The sequence below is a fragment of the Leucopleurus acutus genome (assembly GCF_964270905.1).
Source record: "Leucopleurus acutus genome assembly, chromosome: 6".
Lineage (NCBI taxonomy): Eukaryota > Metazoa > Chordata > Mammalia > Artiodactyla > Delphinidae > Leucopleurus > Leucopleurus acutus.
In genome coordinates this window covers 5304214-5326644 of record NC_139149.1, presented here as the reverse complement: position 1 = coordinate 5326644, position 22431 = coordinate 5304214, and the positions used below count along the sequence as shown (strand labels likewise).

At 44.5% G+C, this 22431-nt stretch overlaps 1 protein-coding gene across 2 annotated transcripts in view; it reads left to right on the top strand.

Moving 5' to 3' along the window:
- Positions 1 to 1510: 1510 nt before the first annotated feature.
- FAM168B (family with sequence similarity 168 member B) overlaps positions 1511 to 22431 on the top strand; it is a 37364-nt gene continuing 16443 nt past the window's right edge. Inside the window, exons 1-3 of one of the 2 annotated variants that reach the window (XM_082841887.1) lie at positions 1511 to 1709; positions 8410 to 8490; positions 17020 to 17103. In XM_082841887.1, the coding sequence (XP_082698013.1) occupies positions 8421 to 8490; positions 17020 to 17103 (154 nt within the window). In that variant the 5' untranslated portion in view covers positions 1511 to 1709; positions 8410 to 8420. The remainder of the gene's footprint in view (positions 1710 to 8409; positions 8491 to 17019; positions 17104 to 22431) is intronic. The other variant, XM_082841886.1, reaches the window with a different exon arrangement.

The following is a 22431-nucleotide window of genomic DNA, read 5'->3' as shown; positions in this document are numbered from 1 at the left end:
TTAATTTTATTTATTTTTGGCTGCATTGGGTCTTCGTTGCTGCCGGCGGGCTTCCTCTAGTTGCGGTGAGCGGGGGGCTACTCTTCGTTGCGGTGCGCGGACTTCTCATTGCGGTGGCTTCTCCTGCGGCACAGCATGGGCTCCAGGCGCTCGGGCTTCAGTAGTTTTGGCTCATGAGCTTAGCTTCTCCGCAGCATGTGGGATCTTCCCGGACCAGGGCTCGAACCCGTGTCCCTGCATTGGCAGGAGGATTCTTAACCACTGCGCCACCAGGGAAGCCCAGAACTAATTCATGTATTTTTAAAATGGAAAATAGTGGGAATCGAATCACCATGGTGGGTATGTTTAAAGAATAACATCCCGTTTTATTTAAAACCATCATCACTTACAGCGTGCCAAAAATCAAGTCCTTTGCAACTATTTTAACCTGCACTGAAATCTTAGAGATGCCAAGTAAAAAGTCTTTAGGAACCGTAGCAGATGTTCTCAGCTTGGTCAAGGCAAGGTAGACTGCCTGGACTCTTCCTGCTGAGTGCAGGCCACAGGATTCCTTCACCTTTCTCCAAGGCAGACCCATCGGCTCTCAGCTCACGCAGGGAACCTGTGGGTCCAAGTAACGTTGCAGAGACAGCAAGTGCAGCTCTGGGAAAGCGCAAAGCCAAAACTCCCTCTTTCTGAGCAAGTGCTCTGAAGCCAGACGTTGCGGTTTCAATCCCGGGTCGGCTTCCTAGGAGTTGTGTGCTCTCGAAGAACGTTGTCAACCTCTTCGTGCCTTAATCTCCTCATTTGTAAAACGGCTTATTATGAGTATTAAGTGACTTAATGAATGCAGAGCATCAAAAACAGCGAACGCAAAGAGCACCGGAGCGCGCTGGCGGCCAGCGTGGCGGCTCCGCGAGCCCGGGCGGTGCCAGCGCCGAGCCCCAGGATGCCCGGCCGGCAGCGGGGCCTTCCCGCTCCTCTGACCACCCCGCCGGAGGCCACCCGACCACCCCGGCCAGGGGCGCGGAGCGTGACAGTCTGGAAAGGCGCAGCCCCTTCGCCGCGGCAGCATTTACACGAGGGTGCCTGTAGCGCGGCGCTGTTTGAAAATTTAAAAAAAATACATTTTTTTAAGACGTTAATAAAACCCTATAATTATGTTCCACTGTGTTCTTTCTACACTGCACGAAGAGCGCAAAGATAGCGTGAGGAAAAACACGAGCGTTTGTTCGAAAAAGTCAACAGATACGCCCCGGGCGCTGATGACCTCTCAGGCACTCAGCCTTCCAAGCTCCAAACTCCGAGAGCCCAAGGACTCGGCCCGAGGATCTCCGCGTCGCAAAGCTCCCCGCTGCCTCCGCATCCGGGAGCTTCTCGGACGCCAGCGGGAGCGCGCACGCCAGCTCCGAGACCGGAAGGTGCCGTGAGGTCACGTGCCGGCGCGCCCCCGCCGCGGCGGGCTCTAGGCGGAAGTGAGGTTGGAGCTCGGCAGCTGCGCAGCGTTGGCGGGGAGCGCGGGCTGCGAAGAGGCGGACCGGACCGAGCGGGGCGAGCGGGAACGCGGGCTGGGGAGGCGGCGGCGGCGGCGGCGGCAACCGGGGCCTCGCGGCTCAGCCCCGCATCGGAGCAGGCCTCCGCGGCGCGCGCCCCTCGCCGAGCCCGACCCCCGAGCCCGCCCCGGGCCGGCGAGCGCTGGTCATCGAGGCCCAGGCCGCCGACGCGGCGCGGTAAGTGCGGGCGGGGCACTCGAGGGGCTCGGCGGAGGCTTGCGCTGCCGGAAGTGCGGCGCTTTGTGCGGCCGACTTGGGCGGCGCCAAGGTCGGGCCCGCGGCGGTGCTTTGTCCCGCGCTGGGCCGGGCGGACTGGTGAGGCCCGAGGGAGGCGGAGCTGGGCGACCGGGCGCTAGGGCAGGTGCGGCGTGGGCGGCGGGGACGCTGCCTGGGGGCCGGTGAGAGGGGCATTCGTTGCACAAGAATGTTCTCTGGGTCTTTTTAAGGTCCTGGTGATCAGATCAGGAAAATGAACAAGAAATGGGGAAGCAGTGGGGTGGTGTTTCTGTAACTTAGGTTTAAGGTTCTTAGGATTTTCATCATTTCCAGTGTGTAAACTATTCACTTTGTCTACTCACAGAGTAAACATTATTCCATTTGCCCGGCAGAAGCTTAGCTTGAACGGGTTCAGTGTTTTCTTCAGAAAGGACGTGTCGTGGCCCATTCTGGGTTAACTTTGAGAGATGCGCCTTTACAACGTACCCCCAAACGGGGTCGTCGTCTTTTATAGTGTATATAAGCATGTGTCTAATGGGTTGTATGAGTTAATGCTTCATTAAAGTCATACATAAAAGTATTTTGTAGTGTTTTGCCAAGCAAAACAATTTTTTAAATGAAAAGCTTTGTCTAGTTTCGTCTCCTTAAGTTCTCAAATCATCCTTGTGTAATATCAGATGATTTTTTCAAATAGTCTATGAAAAACTTGACAATAATAGTAGGAACACATTTTAGAACTTTGGTAAATAAGTAGTGGGTTATTTTTGCTTTGACAGCCAAGAATTGAACAATTAAAGGCTAATTTTTCTACTGTTGAAGGTACTGTGCTGCACACTGCGAAGTTTTTTTTTGTCTCTCTTAAGCTTTATAAATCGGGCTTGCTTGAGTACGAGTGTTCACATAGTTACTTTTATTTAGTCGCGCTTGGTGACTAAATGCAGGCTTTAAGAGTTGGAGATTGTAGGCTTCCTCTAGGTTCTGTGCTGCAGTCACTGGACAGGCCGAGCAGGTAGCGTCCCCTCTTCCTGTCTCCAGCCCTTGGGAATAGTGGAAAGATTGGGCTGTGTGTAAGGCAAGTGCCTGCAACCCAGGAGGAAGGAGGAAGCACCATCTGCTGCTGTTGCTATTACTGCCTCTGCCCTCCTATCAGGCCCTGATATACTTGTTAGGATTTTTAGTTAGTATTCTGCTCTACAACTGCCTTTCAGCTCATTTCCATTTTAAGGTTAGACAGAATTGTGATGTCAAAATTATTTGAGTTTTGAAACATGGGGAAAAGGTGTAGGGTAATGCCACAGAGGTAGAGGATTAGAAGTATTAAAAAAGAAAACAAGTGCAATTAAAGAATATTTTAAGTTTTTTTCAGGTTCTGTAGTTTACAGGCAAATTTTTGTCTACCAGACTTGTTTTATGTAAACAGCTTCTTTTCCTGGATCAGTTCAGAGCAATTTTAAAGCAACAGTACACCAGTGTACTAGAGTTAATGGTTACTTTTCTTGTGTCTGTGTTCCACTTTATGTCTGTATCACTGAAGTCTCTCCAGTTGTTCTGTGCAGAAAAATGTGAATTTTGCAATAGATTGCAAACCTTGATAGTGAAGGTAGAGTTTGGGGGAGTTTAGAATTTTATCTTATTATATATTCTTGATGTTATCAGATGTTAGGAGAATTTCCAGTTTAGATTGTATTAAAGGGATTTATCTTGTATATTGCTGAGAGAGAATTTAAGCCCCTCGACATTAGTTTTCTTGATATGAAATACTAAGACAAGGCCTTTCAAGTTTTAGAATTACTATTTTGTGTGGGAACTTTGTTTAGGTCATGGTGTATTTTGAGACTAGAGAAAGTAGTACAGTGATGGGTCTTAAATGGGTCTTTCCCTCTGATTATTATTGGATTTTCAAATTGAGAAATTTTTGCTGTCATCTTCTTTTTTAAAGGTAAATCTGAGACTTAACTTATTTTGCTGCAGGTGTCAAACCACCCATAGGGATTCTGACATTTGAGTCATTACAAATGAGAAACTTAAAAAAAAAAAAGTGATACCCTTAGGATCTAGCCTTGGCATCATGATCTTCCGCCCACACCGAATCAGACTGGGAAATCGGTGGTTTTTGGGTGGCCAGTGGCACTAGAATCCCAGGCAGAGTGGTGATGGTGGGTTTTTTCCTTAATTTTTCATTATTTAAAAAGTATAAAAATACAGCGTACAGCCATATACCCAATATCTCAATCCCTTTTATGTAGAAATACTGTAAATTATGACTTCATGTCATTTTTATCCTTACATAGTTTAATACGTACTTCTAAAAATTGATGCATCTTTACATAACCAAAATACTGTTATCACATGTAACAAAATTAATGTTTGTTTAATGCCATTTGATACCTAGCCTGTATTCATTTGTATCCTCAAATCCTTAAAATAACCTTTTTACAGTTTTTTCTGTCTTAAAATAAGGATCCAAACAAAAGTGTTTTATGGCCTTTATTAAATCTGTCTTAATCTAGGACTATCCTTCTCTCCACCTTCCACCTTTTCCCAGACCATTGACTTAGTGAAGAAACTGGACCCCCTTGTCCTGTAGAATGCCCTCCTTTTGGCTTTGTCTGCTTGCTTCATGGTGTTCAGCATATTCCTCTAACTCCTGCTCTTTTTTGTAACCTGGGAAGTAGATGTATAGGCTGCATTGGATTCAGATTTTAGTGTTTTAGTCGCAGTACACCTCAGATGATGCAGAGTAATTCCATCATATGAGGATGCAGATAATAAGTAGTTTGACTGTTAGTGATATTAAGATTGGTCAGTGGGTTCAGCGTTCATATCCACTAATCAATAACAGATATGTTTCAACAATTCTGAATTAGATTTTAAATAAATGTCTCAACTTCATATTTATTGCTACGAAGAGTCCTGTATTTTCCATTGGACAGTTCTTTTATTAAAGAACATTCAGGAAATGTTTATGAGCTATCTCTGGACCAAGCACTAGTGAGATGCAGAGGGACAGGGCTGAATAAGGTATTTTCCCTGCCCTTGAGGCTCACAGTCTTTGGGGAATCTCTCATCATATGAACAAGTAATTTAAAAAGCTGTATGACAGTTGTTCACAAACATTTTCTTTTGTTAATCCTGTTATATTTTTAACCTATAATTTTAAATTATGATTTCTTAATCACTTTAGGAAATAGTTGTTATTAGCCTCTTGGGAAGTATAAGTGCTTTCAGGAAATGTAACTTCTGGTTAGTTTGGAACTTATGGTATTTAGAATTCAAATGCAATTTTATACATTTTTTAGTGGAAAACGTGGAGTAGGATTGTATTGCTGTTTTAGATGTAAGTCAGGTCATGAAAGGAGAGCCTTGTGGTATTCAGTCCTTCATTGGAGTTGTCTGCAGTTCTGGCTGTTATGAATAATGCTGTTATAAACTTTCATGTACAGGTTTTTGTATGGATGTATGTTTTCACTTGTCTTTGCCAGGTCAAATGGTAATTCCTGTGTTTAACTGCTACGCTACGCTGTTCATCAGCTTCATGGCCTACCAGGTGACATCTCCTGCTCAGCCCCACATTTAAGGGTCTCCACATGGTTTCAGTCTCACCTATGTCTCCATAATCATCTTTGCTGATTCCCTACATGTAGCCTAATCTCCAACAAGCCAGTTGTAGTGTCCCTAAAGAGTGCATCTTGCATTTTCTAATTTCTGTGGCATTTCAAGATCCTACCTGTTTAGAGCTTATTGGAAACAGTACCTCCGTAATCCAAGTTATTCCTGACCGTTCCTTTCTTCCTCCTTGAATTTTTGCTCTCCTCACTCAACCCTCAGAACACTGTATTCCTTTATGGCACTTAACACCCTTTGGCCTGAATCACCATTATTTATGTCTTCTGTCTTACAGGCCTGTGTTGCCCAGTACAGTAGCCATCACCTACATGTGACTGTTCATTTAAAATTAAAGTTAGACATGTAGTTCCTTGGTCGTGCTAGCCATATTTCAGGTGTTCAGTAGCCATTAGTGACTACTCTGTGTGGACAGATCAGACATACATTTCCATCTTCACAGAAAGTTCTGTTGGACAATACTTTTCTAGATTGTAAACTCAGAGCAGGGATTGCGACTTTTTCTCCCCTGTGGCCTTTGCGTAGTGCTTTACTTATCTTGAATTCAATTAAGAAAATGAAATTAGATCCTGGCACAGAATAGAGAAATAGAGTTTTGGGAAGTATTCACTTCTCCAGAGATGAGAGTCGAACCAGAGAAGCAGATGAAATATGTGAAGACCTCCACATCCTTATGTTGTAGGTCCACCAAAAATGGGTTAAAAGTGCAGGAAAATGGGGATCGGCAGTTACCAATTTGTTTATTCTTTTTTTTTTTTTTGCGGTACGCGGGCCTCTCTTGTGGCCTCTCCTGTTGTGGAGCACAGGCTCCGGATGCACAGGCTCAGCGGCCATGACTCACGGGCCCAACCTCTCCACGGCATGTGGGATCTTACCGGACCGGGGCACGAACCCGCGTCCCCTGCATCGGCAGGCGGACTCTCAACCACTGCGCCACCAGGGAAGCCCACCAATTTGTTTATTCTTAAACTGTGGTGTAAAATACAATTGATTCTCATGTCTACTTCCTATGCCTTCCTATCCTTGTTTCTTTGTAGTCTGTTCTGTAGATCTGCATTGTCCAGGGTGGTAGCCTCTAGCTACACGTGACTATTTAGATTTAGAGTGAAGTTAAATAAACTAAGAAATTGGATCCTGTTCTAACCACATTTTTCAGGTGCTCAGTGTTTACTTGTAGCTAACGGATGGTATATTGGACAGCACAGATAGAGAACATCTTCATCCTTGTAGAAAGTACTGTTGCACAGCACTGATCTAGACTTCTCTCTTAGCTGTGGTTCTGGATGTCATGGCTTCAAAAAGTATCTCTGCCTTTAGTTTGGCAGTCAAAGAAATAAGATAATTACTTAGGTAATGAGTATCAATATCAATCACTGATATCCCCAATTTATTTCGACTTTAAAACTTGTTACAAAGGCTAAGGACTTGACCAGGTATAGTTTCTACTGAACTGCTTGGTTGTAAATATTCTGAGTCAGGTGAGCTGAAAATATGAAGTGGTTTGTTTTTGCATTTTGCCTTTGTAATGGAATTTGACACCTAGAGTGTTTTGAGGTGCATGTGTTTTTTAGAAAGTCAGCAGGTAGTTGCACCTTTTTGTGTGTAAGACATTGTTATTGGGGCTGAAGTTACTGCAAATAGGGCTAAGTTCCAGTTCCCTATCTACATTCTAGCTGAGGATGTGGTGGGGAAGGCAGACACTAAAGCAAATACATGTACATTTTATGTTTTTCTTTTGTTTCTTTTCTTTTTTTTTGGCCATGCACACAACTTGCAGGATCTCAGTTCCCCAAACAGGGATTGAACCCCGGCCACGGCAGTGAAAGTCCAGAATCCTAACCACTATGCCACCAGGGAACTGCCTGTTTTTCTTTTTAAATAGACTTTTTTTAAAGAGCAGTTTTAGGTTCACAGCAAAACTGAGCAGAAAGTGCAGAGTTCCCATATACCTGTTCCCCCCCATTGCTGTTTTTATTTTTAAATTTAAGATCCCCGTTGTCCTTACTGCCACGTAAGTCAGGGAATACTGAATAGTCTTAATTTAGCTCACACTTTAAGAATACACTGGGTGATAAAAAATTCAGAGGATGGGATAAAACCATGGTTGTAGCTGTGCAAGTTCTTGAACTTTTCAGGCAAAAAAGGTTGGGAATTGGGCTTCCCTGGTGGCTCAGTGGTTGAGAGTCTGCCTGCCGACGCAGGGGACGCGGGTTCATGCCCCGCCCCGGTCCGGGAAGATCCCACATGCCGTGGAGCGGCTGGGCCCATGAGCCATGGCCGCTGAGCCTGCACGTCTGGAGCCTGTGCTCCACCATGGGAGAGGCCACACAGTGAGAGGCCTGCGTACCGCAAAAAAAAAAAAAAAAAAGGTTGGGAATTATAGAATGGGTTAATAGAGTTGCTGGGCTGTGCTAATTTGTCTTTTTTTAGGAAAAAGACATATATTTAACCTAAGTTATTTCAGAAATAGACAAAAGTGCAAAGCGAACACTAAACCACCCCATCTAGAGGCAATCACTGTTCATATTTTAATTTCCTCCCAGACTTTTTTTCTGTTTGTGCTAGAGGTGCACATGCCCATATGTGTAGGTGCAAATTTGGGAGCATACTGCATTACAGTATTGTACCGTTTTTTCCCCCAATTACCATGATATCAATCTGTATTTTTAAACACTTTAAAAAGCAGCTGCATGCTATTTCATGCTCTGGATAGATCTGGTTAAGACTGTTCTCTGTTATAAGGACATTTAGATTATTTATAGATATTTTTCACAGTTTTAAGCAGGGACACAGAGAACACTTTTTTCCCTTAGCTTCTGATGGACCGAAGAGAGTTATAAAGGAAAGCCTGTAGTGTCCTGGTGGGCACCCATTAGGACTTTGGCGTTCCTTTTCTGTTCTCTGTTGGTTGGCAGCAGCATGAAATGCCTCGTTTTATTATATACTAGAGAAAGGACTCTTGTTCTTTTGAGACTGATGATGGAGAAAAACCTGAGAACAAAAGTGCTTGGCTAAATCACTTTTTTTCCCTTTTTAGTTCTTGAAATCATGAATCCTGTTTATAGCCCGGGTTCTTCTGGGGTTCCCTATGCAAATGCCAAAGGAATTGGTTATCCAGGTAAGCAAGTAAAATTTTGTTTCCATTATTGAACTTTGAACACGTGGTGAATTTCTGTGTCACTAAGAATGCTTTCGATGGACAAACCCAGCTCAAGTGGCTTAGATAGGGAAGAAAATGTATTGGCTCACGGAATTGAAAAATCAGGAGCTTGGTCTGGCTTTGGTCAAAGGCTGATCTGGTGGCGTCAAGGGTGGGGTTTGGCGTCTAGTTTCTCTGCTTCCTGTGCTCAGCTCCGCTTCCTCAGTGTCCTCTCCGTGTGGGTCCCATTCTGACCATTGTGGTTCTGTGGTGCTCAGCCCCTCCCTTGGCTGTGAGTCTCTTCACCTGGCTCTGGCTCTCATCTTGTTCCTTCCACGCCAGCACCCGGGGCCAGGAGGGGAGTCTACTGATGAATTTGGGCCTGAGTCGTGTTCCCCACTTCACTGAAGTCTGCTAGTCCAACATGGGCTGTGATGGAGGGGGTGAAGCACAATTTGGGGGAATAGGAGTTGGTGGTCAAAAATAGCAAATTGTCGTCCTAATTGAAAGGAATAGTTATTTGTAGTATTACAATTGTGGGTTTAGGTGATATGGTGGAACAGATACTCTTAAAACCCCGTTGCTAAAAACCCCTGGGAAGTTAAATAAAACATTTCAAAAACGTTTAACTGAACTTGCAAGAAAGTAAGAGATTTCTGCCGCTGAATATGAAAACGACATAAAAACCAGAGCATTGGGCCATTGAGTTGATGCGCCTGTCCTAGGGGCATTTGTTATTTGTGGGTTTTAGCAACCTATTTGGGGACAGAAATTGAGGCCTTTGGCCCTTGTAAGGCTGGGAGTTGGAGTGGGACCCCTCATCAGTCTGATTCCTCCAGAGGGTGATACTCACATTGGAGAGGTAGACTAAACAATCCATGCACTGGCTCCACGGGGAAGTTCAGTTTCTGCTTGGGCTCTGGGAAGGGGGAACCCTTTTCTAAGAATTTGTAACTATTCAGGGATGTTTCAGGCTCTACTTTGAATTACTTGTCCTTCCCAGGAGGTCCATACATCGAGAAACTAACATAAAGTCTCTAGGCGGCACTATTCCCTGGAGCACCTGACAGCAGGGGCAGAACTGCTGTGGAGGCAGATGTTCTCAACCCAGGTTGTGTGGGTTTCCCACAAAGTTCTGCCTGTTAACAAGTCAAAATTATTACAGAACACTGTGATGTTATTCGTCATGTCAGAGTCACCAGTCATGATAGACAGCAGGAACAAAACAGGTAAAAACCATATCACACAAGCATGTTTAGAATTACTGAAGATGCAAAAGAAAGAATCATATCGAAAAGAACCAGCTGGAACTTAAATGGAAAAAAAAAGGCATTTGAACAAAATTCAAGTTAAGCTGCAGATAAAACACTGCTAAAGGGAGGACCAGAATGCAGTGTAAGGAAAGGGGGAAACAGACTGGTTAAGAAATAGAGGTGTTAGGATGAGAAGTTTTGAGGAGAATTAAAAGGTGCAGAAGGACCAAGTAGAGAGACTAGAAGAAAAGGAGTCCCAGAATTTTCCAGAATTGATAAAAGGTGATTTAGTGATAAGGCCTACTGTCTTTAACGAATTAACGCTAGTTTAAACAGAAGGCTAAATAGCTGAAGAGAATCCTGTGTAAATCTGAAACCAGGGAATAGGCAAAACCTGATGGTATTAGCATTACCTATAATGAAACATTGGTTGCCTGTCATACCAGTTCTGTGCACTTTTTAAAATTTTATTTTATTTTTTAACATCTTTATGGGAGTATAATTGCTTTACAATGGTGTGTTAGTTTCTGCTTTATTACACAGTGAATCAGCTATACATATACATATATCCCCATATCTCCTCCCTCTTGCGTCTCCCTCCCATGTGCACTCTTTTAGGGGTTTTTTTGGTCTTAAAATTACATTTAAAAGAAAATTTCTGCAACTTTAAATCTGTTTAAAATGTTATCGTTTCTTCTTATTTTATCCATTTCTTTATACCTGTCTTAACTATTTTCTTGGTTTTAGTATTTTAGTCTCCTTGACTTTCATAAAACTCTCTAGATCAGCAAGGGTTTAGTGTAGGAACTAGTAACCACTCTAGGTATTTTGAATGGGAGTGGGAGTTAAATAATGTGCCTACAGAATTTTGAGGCTAGCATAACTTCAGTACCAAAAACTAATGAGACATTACAAGAAAAGAAAGTGCTTTTATACCATTTTATACTTTTATACTAGTAAATGGAGAGACTTGTCCATAACTTTCTAAAATTTACATTTAATGGGAAAAAAGAAACACTTCCCAACAACTTCATCTTTTAATTGTAGTAATATGGTAACTGACATATGGTCAGCCCTTCATATCCGTGGATTTTGGGTATTGTGTCCTGGAACCAATACCCCTAGGATACTGAGGAATGACAATAATTGGGTTCATATGCACCATCTTACTGTTATTTTCTAATTGATAGCACCTGGTTTTTTTGTTTTGTTCACTTTCTTCTTTTGGATTAACCAAGTATTTTTCATTAAATTTTTCCTTCTTTTAATTTTTGAAAAATTCTTTTGTTATTTAGTGATGACTCTAAAGATTACAGCACTTTTTGCTCCCCCTCCCCTCCCCCCGTCCCCTCCCCATCCCCCATCCCCCTCCGCTCTCCTCCTTCCCTCCTCCCCCTCCACTCCTCCCTCCCCTTCTCCCTCCCCTCCTCCCTCCCCTTCTCCCTCCCCTCCTCCCCCCACTTCTCCCTCCCCTCCTCCCTCCCCTCCTCCCTCCCCTCCTCCCTCCCCTCCTCCCTCCCCTCCTCCCTCCCCTCCTCCCCTCCCCCTCCTCCCCTCCTCCCTCCTCCCTCCCCTCCTCCTCCCCTCCTCCCCTCCTCCTCCCCTCCTCCCCTCCTCCCCTCCTCCTCCCCTCCCCCCTCCCTCCCCTCCCCCCTCCCTCCCCTCCCCTCCTCCCTCCCCTCCCCTCCTCCCCCCTCCTCCCCCCTCCCCTCCTCCCCCCTCCCCTCCTCCCCCCTCCCCTCCTCCCCTCCTCCCTCCCCTCCCCTCCTCCCCTCCCCTCCTCCCCTTCCCTCCTCCCCTCCCCTCCTCCCTCCCCTCCTCCCTCCCCTCCCCTCCTCCCTCCCCTCCATTCCTCCCTCCCCTCCCCTCCCCTCCCTCTCCTCCTCCCTCCCCTCCCTCCCCTCCTTGTCCCTCCTCCCTCCCCTCCTCCCCCTCCCCCCTCCCCCTCCTCCCCCTCCCCTCCTCCTCCCCTCCCCCTCCCCCATCTCCCCTCATCCCCTCCCCATCCCCCTCGTCTCCCCCTCCTCCCCTCCGCTCCTCTCCCCTTTTACTGCATGTCTGCTAGCAGTGAATTTTGTTTTAGTTTGTGAAATGTTTTTATTTTGCTTTCATTTTTGGAACATATTTTTGATGAGTCTGTTGGTTTTCTGTGGCTGCTATAACAAATTGCTACAAAGTTTGTGGCTTAAAAGCCACAGAAACTTACTCTCTCACAGTTGTGGGAGCCAGAAGTCCAAAATTCAGGTGTTGGCAGGGCCTCATACTCTCTGGAGGCTCGAGGTAAGAATCATTTCTTGCCTCTTGAAGTTTCTGGAAGCTTTCAGCATTCCGTGACATGAATAGCCTTGTGGCAGCATCACTCCGGCTTCTACTTCCATGGTTACATCATCTCCTTCTCGTCTGTGTTTCATATGCAGACACTTGGCGTTGGGTTTAGGCCCCCACTGCCCGTAATCCATGATGATCTTATCTGAAGGTCCTTAACTTACGTCTACAAAGACTCTTTTTCCAAATAAGGTAACATTTATAGGTTCCAGGGATTTGATGATGTATCTTCTGGGGAGGCGGGGTTTGCCTACCATACTGAGTATACAGTTTTAGGTTGGCTGTTATTTTCTCTCAGCACGTTAAAGGCAGTTGTATTGTCTTCCCGTTTCTGTCAGAATTATTTTTGTTTCTTTGGAGTTAGGCTATCCCTTCCCCCCCCCTGCCCCCAACCCCGCTGCTTTTAAAGTATCTTTGTTTTTACTGTGAGATGGCTAGATGTGATTTTCTTTGTGTTTATCTTTGCTTAGTGCTCACAGAGCTGCTTGACTTCGGCTTGATTGTTCAGAGGGCGGTAGGAGGAGGAAATGGGGAGGAAAAAGTATCTCCTCTGAAGTGAAGGTAGTTTTTCCAGAAGAGTGGGCTTTAGTCTCACTTTAAGGAGAACACTTTTAAATAGCTTGGAGAGCTCAAAACTGCTGTTTAGGGAACTGAAAGCCAAATGAGCCAAGAACAATATTTAAAGGAAAACCGTGGCACAGCAGCCGGAGGGTGAGGAGTTGCCTCCAGATGGTTCTGAGCACAGGGGTGAAGAAGCAGGGCTCCTCCCAGAGGCACGGAAAGCCTCGGGCATCCGGCTCAGCGGCAGGGGGCAGGGGCTGGGGGGGGGGTTTCTCTCTCAGGGTCTCCCGGGGCACTCACCCCTCCCGGCCCCACCCCACTACTGCCTTCACCCTTCCTCCCTCCACTTGAGAAACCCAGGGGCAGCTTGAGCCCCCAGCGACCCTCTCAGCAGCCCAGATTCTCCCCCAGAGCCTGGCAAGTTCTAGGACTGGAAGCCAGGCTAACAAGGCCGGCGCCAGAGGTGCAGTCGGGCCTGGAAAGAGTGTGTGGCGGGGACTGGAGCCTTAAAGCCCACCCACATCCTTCAAGAGGAGGGAGGAACGCATCTTTCTAAAAGTACTTCTCAGGGGTCAGCGTGCTCCCCACCCCATGGTGATCCATGCTCACTTGACACAGACCACCTCCTAATTGTCCCCCTCAATTCCGCCCTAAGGAGTCCTCTGACAGGGGTCTGTGACAGCGTGGATCAAGACCTCTTTAGTCAGCTGAGGCCAGCACTTCAGGGGTCCCTCCAGTCCCCTCCCTGTCGTTGTGGTGTCCCGTCCCCCCCACCCCATACTTTATCTAATAGAGGAAGGAGTGCAGTCAAGGGACCTGCGAGCCTGTGGGTGAGTTTTAAGCCCGAGAGCCCGAGATGCAATTAAATATTATTGGAACCTACTGTAAGGTGGGGGAGGGGAGGCTAGGAGGCTGCGTCCCACCGCAGTGGGTCCAGCTCTGGGACCCTGCACCCCCGCATCCCCTCCCTCGCTTCCCCGACTTCAGCAGCAGGAGCTCTGCAACCCCACCCAGTCCTTTGCAGCTCCCCCTCCTGGATTCCCTGCCGTATGCACAGGTTGGCCCCTCCCCACCCACTGGCGGAGCACTGGAGGGCAGGGGTTAGACGAGGGACCAAAGGGACCAAAGCTCCCAGCACGCTCTTATAAACAGCAGGGGCGGCTTGGAGCAAACCTGAGCTCTAGTTTTCTAAGTGATAAGAAATACACAATTTAAAGACCTTGTTGGCTGACTGCAGTCTGTGGATCACCCGTGGTCTGTGTTATCAGTTTATCTTTTTCTATTTCACCCATAAGGTCTTGTGTCTTGCCATTCCTAGTGTTTTTTTCATGGAATGTAATAAACAAGTGTATTAAAAATTATAGGTAATCCGGTTGATATCTTCCTTTGTTAACCACACAGCACGTTGCTTGATCTTTTTTTCCCCCCAGCTTTACTGAGGTATGATTGATAAATAAAAACCGTATATATTTAGGTTGTACAACATGGGTTTTTTAAGGTGTATGTGATGATTTAATGTATGTATATGTAGTGAAATGATTACCACGATTAAGTATCTCCAAATATCATCACATTGGGGATTAGGGTTTCAACATGTAAATTTTGGAGGGGACACAGACATATCATGCTCCCAGGCCAGCTATGTCCATATATTCTAATTTCGCCTTTGTTGCATGAGGGTATCGGCCCCTGAGATGGAGTTAGGAGTTCAGACGTTGTGGGGGTGGGTAACGCTTGTAAGGATCTGGTGGGGTGGAAGCAGTACTGGGTGTGGGAGCCTGACCCGAGTGTGCAGTGTCAGCGGGCTCATTGGGGAGCCCTGGGGCGGCACTGGCAGTTAGAGGAGGCCTCGGCAGGCAGAAGTGGCCCTGCAAAGCCCTGCTGCTGAAGGCTCTCCTCCCACATCCTCCTCCCCCCAACCTAACGGCAGGTTGTTTTCTGGAATCGAGATGCAGGTGGTGGTGGTCACTTGGCTTTGTCAGCTTCTTGATTGTTCCCTGTCGGTTCACAAAGGTTTGCCTTGTTCTTATTTGTATTTTATAATACATAGTACTGCTGCATAACCCTTCATCTTGTGGGGGATTCCATAGTTTTATTCAACCAGTTCTTTGCATGGGTATGTTGTTTGAAGTCTTTTGCTATTCCAGTAATACTGCAGTTGATAGTGTTTGTGAAAATTATCTTCAGGGTGGATTCCTTGAGGTGGGATTGCCAGTGGAGAGAGTAAATGCAGATGTGATTTTTTTTTCCTGTTACTCTTTTAAAAAATTTTTATTTTATATCGGAGTATAGTTGATTAACAATGTTGTGTTTCAGGTGTACAGCAAAGTGATTCACTTATACATATACATGTATCTATTCTTTCTCAAATTCTTTTCCCATTTAGGTTATTACAGAATATTGAGCAGAGTTCCCTGTGCTGTATAGTAGGTCCTTGTTGCTTATCTATTTTAAATATAGCAGCGTGTACATGTCATCCCAAACTCCCAATCTATCCCTCCCCTCACCCTTCCCCCCTGGCAACCCTAAGTTCTTTCTCTAAGTCTGTGAGTCTGTTTCTGTTTTGTAAATAAGTTCATTTGTATCTTTTTTTTTTTTAGATTCCACATATAAGCGATACCACATGATATTTGTCTGAGCGATACCACATGATATTTGTCTTTCTTTGTCTGATTTACTTCACTGAGTATGATAATCTCCGGGTACATCCATGCTACTGTAAATGGCATTATTTCATTCTTTTTAATGGCTGAGTAATACTCCGTTGTAGGTATACCACATCTTCTAACGCAGATGTAATTTTAAAGGTACTGCCGATTTCCCTTCTTGCGTAGGATTTTTACTGCTTTGCACTCCTACCAGAAGGGTGTGAGACTGTTGTTTACCCCACAACCTTGCCAAGAAAGCGTGTCCTCAGCTTTTGGATTTGTGCCAGCCTGAAGTTAGAAATGGTAGTTGGCAGTTCTCTCTGTCCATGTCTTCCGTTTTCTTTTGGGTTTTTGTTTTTTTTAACTTTAAAAGTTATTTATATATTAAGTGTACTTTCCCTTTGTCTAAATAATTTGCTAGTATATTTCTTGTAAAAAGCTACGTCTTTTTTACACAGCTAGTGGTATTTAAGTTTTTGTTTTTATGAAGTGATTGGGATTTGGGATCACTTCCAACCTCTTGCAAGAGGGGGAGTCTGGGCAGTGTAGTTTTTAGCTTGCCAGCCCCTGCCTGCCAGAAAGGAGGTAGAGTCGATGTTGGAGGAGACAGTCCATGGTACTCGCCAAGGGGCATTTTCAGGAGGACAGTAGTGTGACTGGGAAGATGGACAGGAGTGGGAGGGAACAGTGGTTCTCAACCATGTTGATTTGGAACCCTGCAGGTTAGAATTTTCTGGAGGGATTACAGCTTCTCACAACCATTTGTGTAGGTAGTAGACTAGCAAATCTGGGTCATCTTGGCTCTGTGCCCTGAATGTAGAGAAGGCTCTTTAAGGCCCCATTGTCGTGTGGTGAATGGATCGAGCTGAGAGCTGTGAGGGACCTGGAGCGAATAACTGAGGCCCCTCTCTGGTTTTCTTTTCTTTTTTTTTTTTTTTTTGCTGTACGCGGGCCTCTCAGTGTTGCGGCCTCTCCCGTTGAGGAGCACAGGCTCCGGACGCGCAGGCTCAGCGGCCATGGCTCACGGGCCCAGCCGCTCCGCGGCATGTGGGATCTTCCCGCACCGGGGCACGAACCCATGTTCCCCTCATCGGCAGGTGGACGCTCAACCACTGCGCCACCAGGGAAGCCCACCCCTCTGGCTTTGGCTGAAACACTAACGTCTTTCTTGATGGTTCTGTTGTGTTCACGTGATCAATTAGTGGTTGTAGTTTAGTCTTATTAAGGATTCCTCATTTGTGTTAATAAAGGTCAGGTTGCTTGCAAACGGAATGTGTGATTAGATTTTTCCCAGTTCCATTTGTGTATGGTGCTGGTTAGAGCCCGTTTAGCATGTGAAGCTTGCAACACTCTTATTACTCTTGCTAAGTAACAAATTAGGCGATTAGAATCGAAAATAAAACTGCCAGAAGAATTGAGAGTTTTCTGACTTCAGCTTAGAATATATTTTTTTTTTACTTCATTCTAATTCAGTTTCTGTCAAATAAATTTTTTTAATTTAGAAAGTTGTAAGCATTTATACTCTTAGGTTTAAAAGACTCGTTTATGATTGTGACCCATCACAGCTCTGAGGAGAGGAGACAAGTAGAGACCACCTGCTCAGCACCCATAGCGCTGTTGGCTCCTGAAGTCAGTCTGGGGGTTGCGGTGAAGAGGCTGAGGACAGCTGGGTCTGTGGGAGCCCTGGTTTTAAAATCACATTGTTCTTTGTTTTTCTCCAGCTGGTTTCCCCATGGGCTATGCAGCAGCAGCTCCTGCCTATTCCCCCAACATGTACCCTGGAGCGAATCCTACCTTCCAAACAGGTATGCAGGCCATATGTGCTGGGTGGCAAAAGTGCTTTGTCCATGTGGCTGGGGGAGAATGTCAAGTGGATGGATTTTGAGAAGGGTGGTTATAGAATTGGGATTTGGGGTTGAAATGATTTATTGGTTCATAAAATTAGGCTTCTTAATAAGTACAATAAAAGCTTAATCCTTATTGCACATAAAGCTTTGTATCAATATATTGCATTTCTGGTGTCCTTCCATAACACGGATCTTCATTCCAATCATAGCTTGTTACAGGTAACTAGTTGTGCCAGAACATGTATGTATTTATGAAATAGTGTTGATTATTAGAAACTAAAGATCATGTTGCCATGTTAATAAGTAGAATTTCCATGTTGCTAACATTTTTAGAGATAACTGATTTCTCTCTAGAACTTGAGCACCTTGATTACGGCTTTAAAAGAAAGTCTTGTTTTCTATGTAAGGTGCATGAGAATAGTTTCAGATTTTAGAAATCAAGTGGTACAATTGAAAGTGGAATTTGTTTGGGTCTGGTCCTTGTAAAGACAGTTTTTTTTAATGGGACTTTGCTCTTTGAGCCTGCATTTTGGTGTTGGCTCATTCCAGGCTTTATTCACCCAGGATGGACTTTGTGATTCCGCTGCAGCAGTGGTGGCCTACACTCTGACCTGAAGGCTCAGCCTCACGGGTCTGCTGGGGTGCTTCTTTGTCCCTCGGAACCCCTAGCCTCACATGGTTAACTTGACAGGAGAGGAGACAGCAGCAGTGTCCTTTTCCTGAGTTCTTCCAGTTTGATAATCATAAAATTCTTCCTTCCTTCTGTGGCCCTTCTGTCCATGACTCGCATTCCATTCCCGCTCTGACTGCCTTTGTTCACCCTGTAGCTCACACCCAGAGAAAGACCTTCTTAGCTTGGTCTTCCTGCTCCCAAGCTTTCTCTCCTTGACTTCACGTTCCCTGCACTTACACCAGAGTAATGTTTGCAGTTATGATGGTTTCCCATGACTAAGACACAGTGAAGCCTAGAGTCCCAACTTTAAATCCCTAGCTCTTTGACACACTGACCTGTTCTTTCCAAAAGAGATTTTGTTTTGTTTTTGCATAGCTTTTATTCACACTCTTTCTCCCCCAAGAACTAGAGAACCTGCTACTTTGTGCCATCTTTTGGGATCTGTTATGGAACATCCCTTCCCTGGGACAAGCAGTATTATGTTATTACTCACTAGATTATTTAAGGGCCAAATGGCACCACCATCTCCTTTTGTGAAACATCTCATCTTGTTTAACTTTTTTAAAACAGCTCTCTGGAGGTCTGAATGATGTTCAGTAAACTGCATATATTTAAAGGGTACTTGATATGATGTATGCCACCTTCTCAGTCTAAAGTGAACATATCCCTCATCCCCAAAAGTTTTCTCCTGCCCCTTTGTGACCTCACCTAGGCTCCAGGAAATCACTCATCTGTGTTCTCTCACTACAGATCGTTTGTAGTTTCTAAAATTTTGTATAAGTGAATCATATTGAATGCCCTTTTTGGGGGACTGGCTTTCATTCAGGATAATTTTTGACATCCATGTTGTAGTGTATATCAGTAGTTCGTTTCTTATTATTGTTGGGTAGTATTGCATTGTACAGAAATAGCACAAATTGCTTACCCATTCACTGGCTGATGAACATTGGGACTGTGTGCAGTCTGAGGCTGTTACACATGAAACCGCTGTGAATACTTGTGTATATTCTTTATGTGGACATACCCTTTCATTTCTCTTGAGTAAATACAGAGGAGTAGAGTGGCTGGCTCTTAAGGCAGGCGTATGTTTAACTTTGTAAGAAGCTGCCACACTCTTCCAAAGGAGTTGTGCTATTTTATGTTCCCACCAGCGGTGGAAGAGAGTTCAGTTTCCTTTATATCTTTGCTAATACATGATATAGTCATTCTTTTTAATTTCAGCCATCCTAGTGAATATGTAGTGATATCTTACTGTAGTTTTAATTTGAACTTATCTAATGACTAATAATGTTGAACATCTTTTCATGTGCCTGTTTGCCACTTGTGTGTCTTTGGTTAAGTGTTTGTGTACATCTTTTTCTGCCTGTCAGTTTTCAAGTTTTTTGTTGTTGTTGGGTTTGAGAATTCTTTATTAGATATATGATTTGCAAATATATTTTCATAGTCTGTGGCTCTTCACAGTGTCTTTAAAAGAGCAAGAGTTTTTAAATTTAATGAAGTTCACTTTATCATCTTGTTTTATGAATCACGGTTTTGGTATCGTTTCTAAGAAATCTTTGCCTAACCCAGCATCACAAAGGTTTTCTCCTAGAAGTTTTATAATTTTAGGTTTTACATTTAGGTTTATGACCTATTTTGGATTAATTTTTCTATATGGTGGTAGGAATGGATTGAAGTTTATGTTTGCATAAGTATTAGTTGTTTTTTACTGTATGTGATCATGCTGCAGACCACCATAAAATGTCACTGTTCTAGAATTCTCCAGCGTAGCTCACTTGTACTCATTTTCTCTGTGGAGTACAAATTGATGTAAAAATGTACTAAAAGCTTCCAACTTTCTTATTCTTTTACAAAAAGAGCCTCAGGTTTATTTGAGGCTGGTGAAGCCGTTTTCCTTGCCCAGGGTGTGAAGTGCTCCCCTGAAGGGAAAGTTTGGTGTTTATCGGGCTGGTGCTGGTGTCTGATAGTTTCCTCCTCTGGCCCACCTGTAGAACAGGTGCCATTCCTCTTCTCTCGCGTGTTTCCTTTCTTGTAGGGAGATGGGCCCCTTCTTGCCTCTTTTCCAAGACTGCTCTCAAGCTGTTCCTCTAACCCAGAAGCTGGGGCGGGCAGGTGGGAGTAGTGGTCTTGGTGGGAACAGTGGCTGCCAAGAGGGCCTGCCTTGTTGAAAGGGGTGTCCACTGATGGGTGCTGGATAGTGGTCGGCTGCCACACTGCTCGCCCAGCATTGCCAGATCTTCAGATTTTTAGGAGAAGCTGGGAATAAAGATGTATGTGAAATTTGTGAATGAAAAAGATAAAAGGCACTTGGAAGGTCCTGCTGGTGTCATGCAAGTGCTTGCAGCCACCTGATCTGAGTCTAGGCTACAGCTGTGCTCCCTTCTTTTTCTGGGATCCTCAGCATTTTCATAGCTTGAATTTTTAAATTAACTTTTCCAGTGGGCTTTTTTTCTTATGTGATGAGTAAGCCAAAATTGTCACTATAGAAAAATTAAACAAAATTTGTCTCCATTTCTGCTGCTTTCTCAATGTTCTGGTTCTCTCACCACCAGATTTTTGGACAAAGCTGATGTATAGTATAGGGGTTGTGTATGTAGCTTTTAAAGCACTTTTGCAGCCCTAACACTGCTTATTTCTTAGCTCTTACAAGTGTGACGTAGGGAGGTTTTAGAGAACCTTGTGAGGAGATGTCATGTCTTTTGCTGAAAGATTCCATCACTCAGAATCTGGAAATGGAGGTGATATTCATTTCATCCTCATGAACAAGCCTAGTAGGCTGAGTACATGTGCAACCAGAGAGGGCTGTCTTTTTTTGGAATCAGAACAGTATATTGGAAAGAGTTTGGGCTGTAGCATTACCAAGATATGGCTCAAATCCTGACTCTGTCATTCCTGGGAAAGATGTTTCATTTTGGGCATTTTGTTTAATGAATCATTGTATCTCCTCAGCTGTGTTAATTGAGGATTCTAGCTGCAAGCACGCAGTCAAGCTCCCAAGGCACCAAGGATGCACATTCAGGCTTCTGTTCTGTTCCCGCTTACAGCCAGGAGTATCTGTAACTAATATTTGCATTGGTCATCTGAAATCATCAAGAAAACGTTCAGTTCTTTTTAGTAAGCTCTATGTAAGAGGTGATTTAGATATTACATTGGCACATATTTTTAAAAGATGAAAACGTTGCTAGGAGTGATGAAAGGCTTCTCTGGTTGCTGCCATGCATGACTGGATGGCGGATAAATTGGGGAAACATTTTTGGAGGACAGTTTGGCAATATAATAGAAAGAAGCTTAAAAATGAGAATAATCAGTTATGCAAATATTTATGTATACGTGTAGATATATCTAGTAAAGTAATGGTTTGATTAAACTCTTGGCTTATTTCAGTGTTTAACTGGTCTTATTACTTGTTTATGAGGGATACTTAGTAAGTGGAAATGCTTTACTATATGTCACTTTCTTTTTAAGCTCAGAATTATGTCCATGAAGTAAGATCCCAGGTTTGTTTAAAAATTAAGTTTCACTTAAGGCGGGCCACACAGGAGAGAAGAGCATTAGTGTGTTAATAGGTTGTGGGGTCATGGCCTCTGTTTCTCTCTCTCACTTAAGTTAAAGGTTTACATTCACATAGTTTAAAGATTCCTAATTTTCCTTCCTACCCCTGTTACTGTGACCCTGTGAGCATTGCTCACTGCTGTGAACGAGTGGCTGTTTTCTTCTGCAGTTACTTTTTCTTCCCTGAACCTAGTGTCCTTTATTAGATTTCTGTAACCACAAAGTTAATTAAACCCTCAGCTTCCCCCCAGGTGTGGGGTCTCTTCTCAGCATTTTAGGCCACGTAAGGTGTTCGTGTTTTCTTTTCTTGATGGTGTCTTTTTGAAACCCTCTCTCCTACTGTGGCCTGGGCTGCTTGTCCTCTGGGCCTTACACTGGGTCGTTCTCCTCCATCACCCCAGGGAGTTCCCTCCTCTTCCCTTCCACTTGATTCCTTGTCTACTTTTGTAGTTTACTCTTCGGTTTTAGTGGAGGATCTTTTTCAGTAATCTCCCAGGAGAATATGGGAGAGCCACAGTTTTGAGATTTTTCATGTCGGAAAACATTTTATTCTGCACTCACACTTCATTGTTAGTTTGTCTGGATATAGAATTTTAGGCTAGCAGTTATTTCCCCTCAGAATTTTGAGGACATTGCCGAACTGTTTGCCAGTTTTGTTGCTGCTGCTGAGAATGTCGGTACCTTTCTGATGCTTGGTTGACTGAGCTGGGCGTCTCTTTGGTGCTCTGTAGTAGTTCTGTCTCCAGGTTCTGAAATTTCATGATGCTGTGTTTGGTGCAGGTCGTTCCTCCTCACATATACTATATGTTTCTGAATTTCCAAATTTTCTAAATAAATGTCTTATACTCAGAAAGTTATTATACGCAATTTGTGTGGTATGCGGTACTTTTGGGGAAAAATGATCTGTTCCGATGTAAAAAGCTTCTGGCCCCTCACAGCAGTCTGAGAGCACTGGCCCTGTGTGTGAGTTCTGCCCAGAGAGGAGGTCAGCCTGCGGTGATGCATGTTTGCTGAGAGTGAGGGGGAAGAAGGCTGTGGCCAGTGTGTTGTCTGTGTGGCAC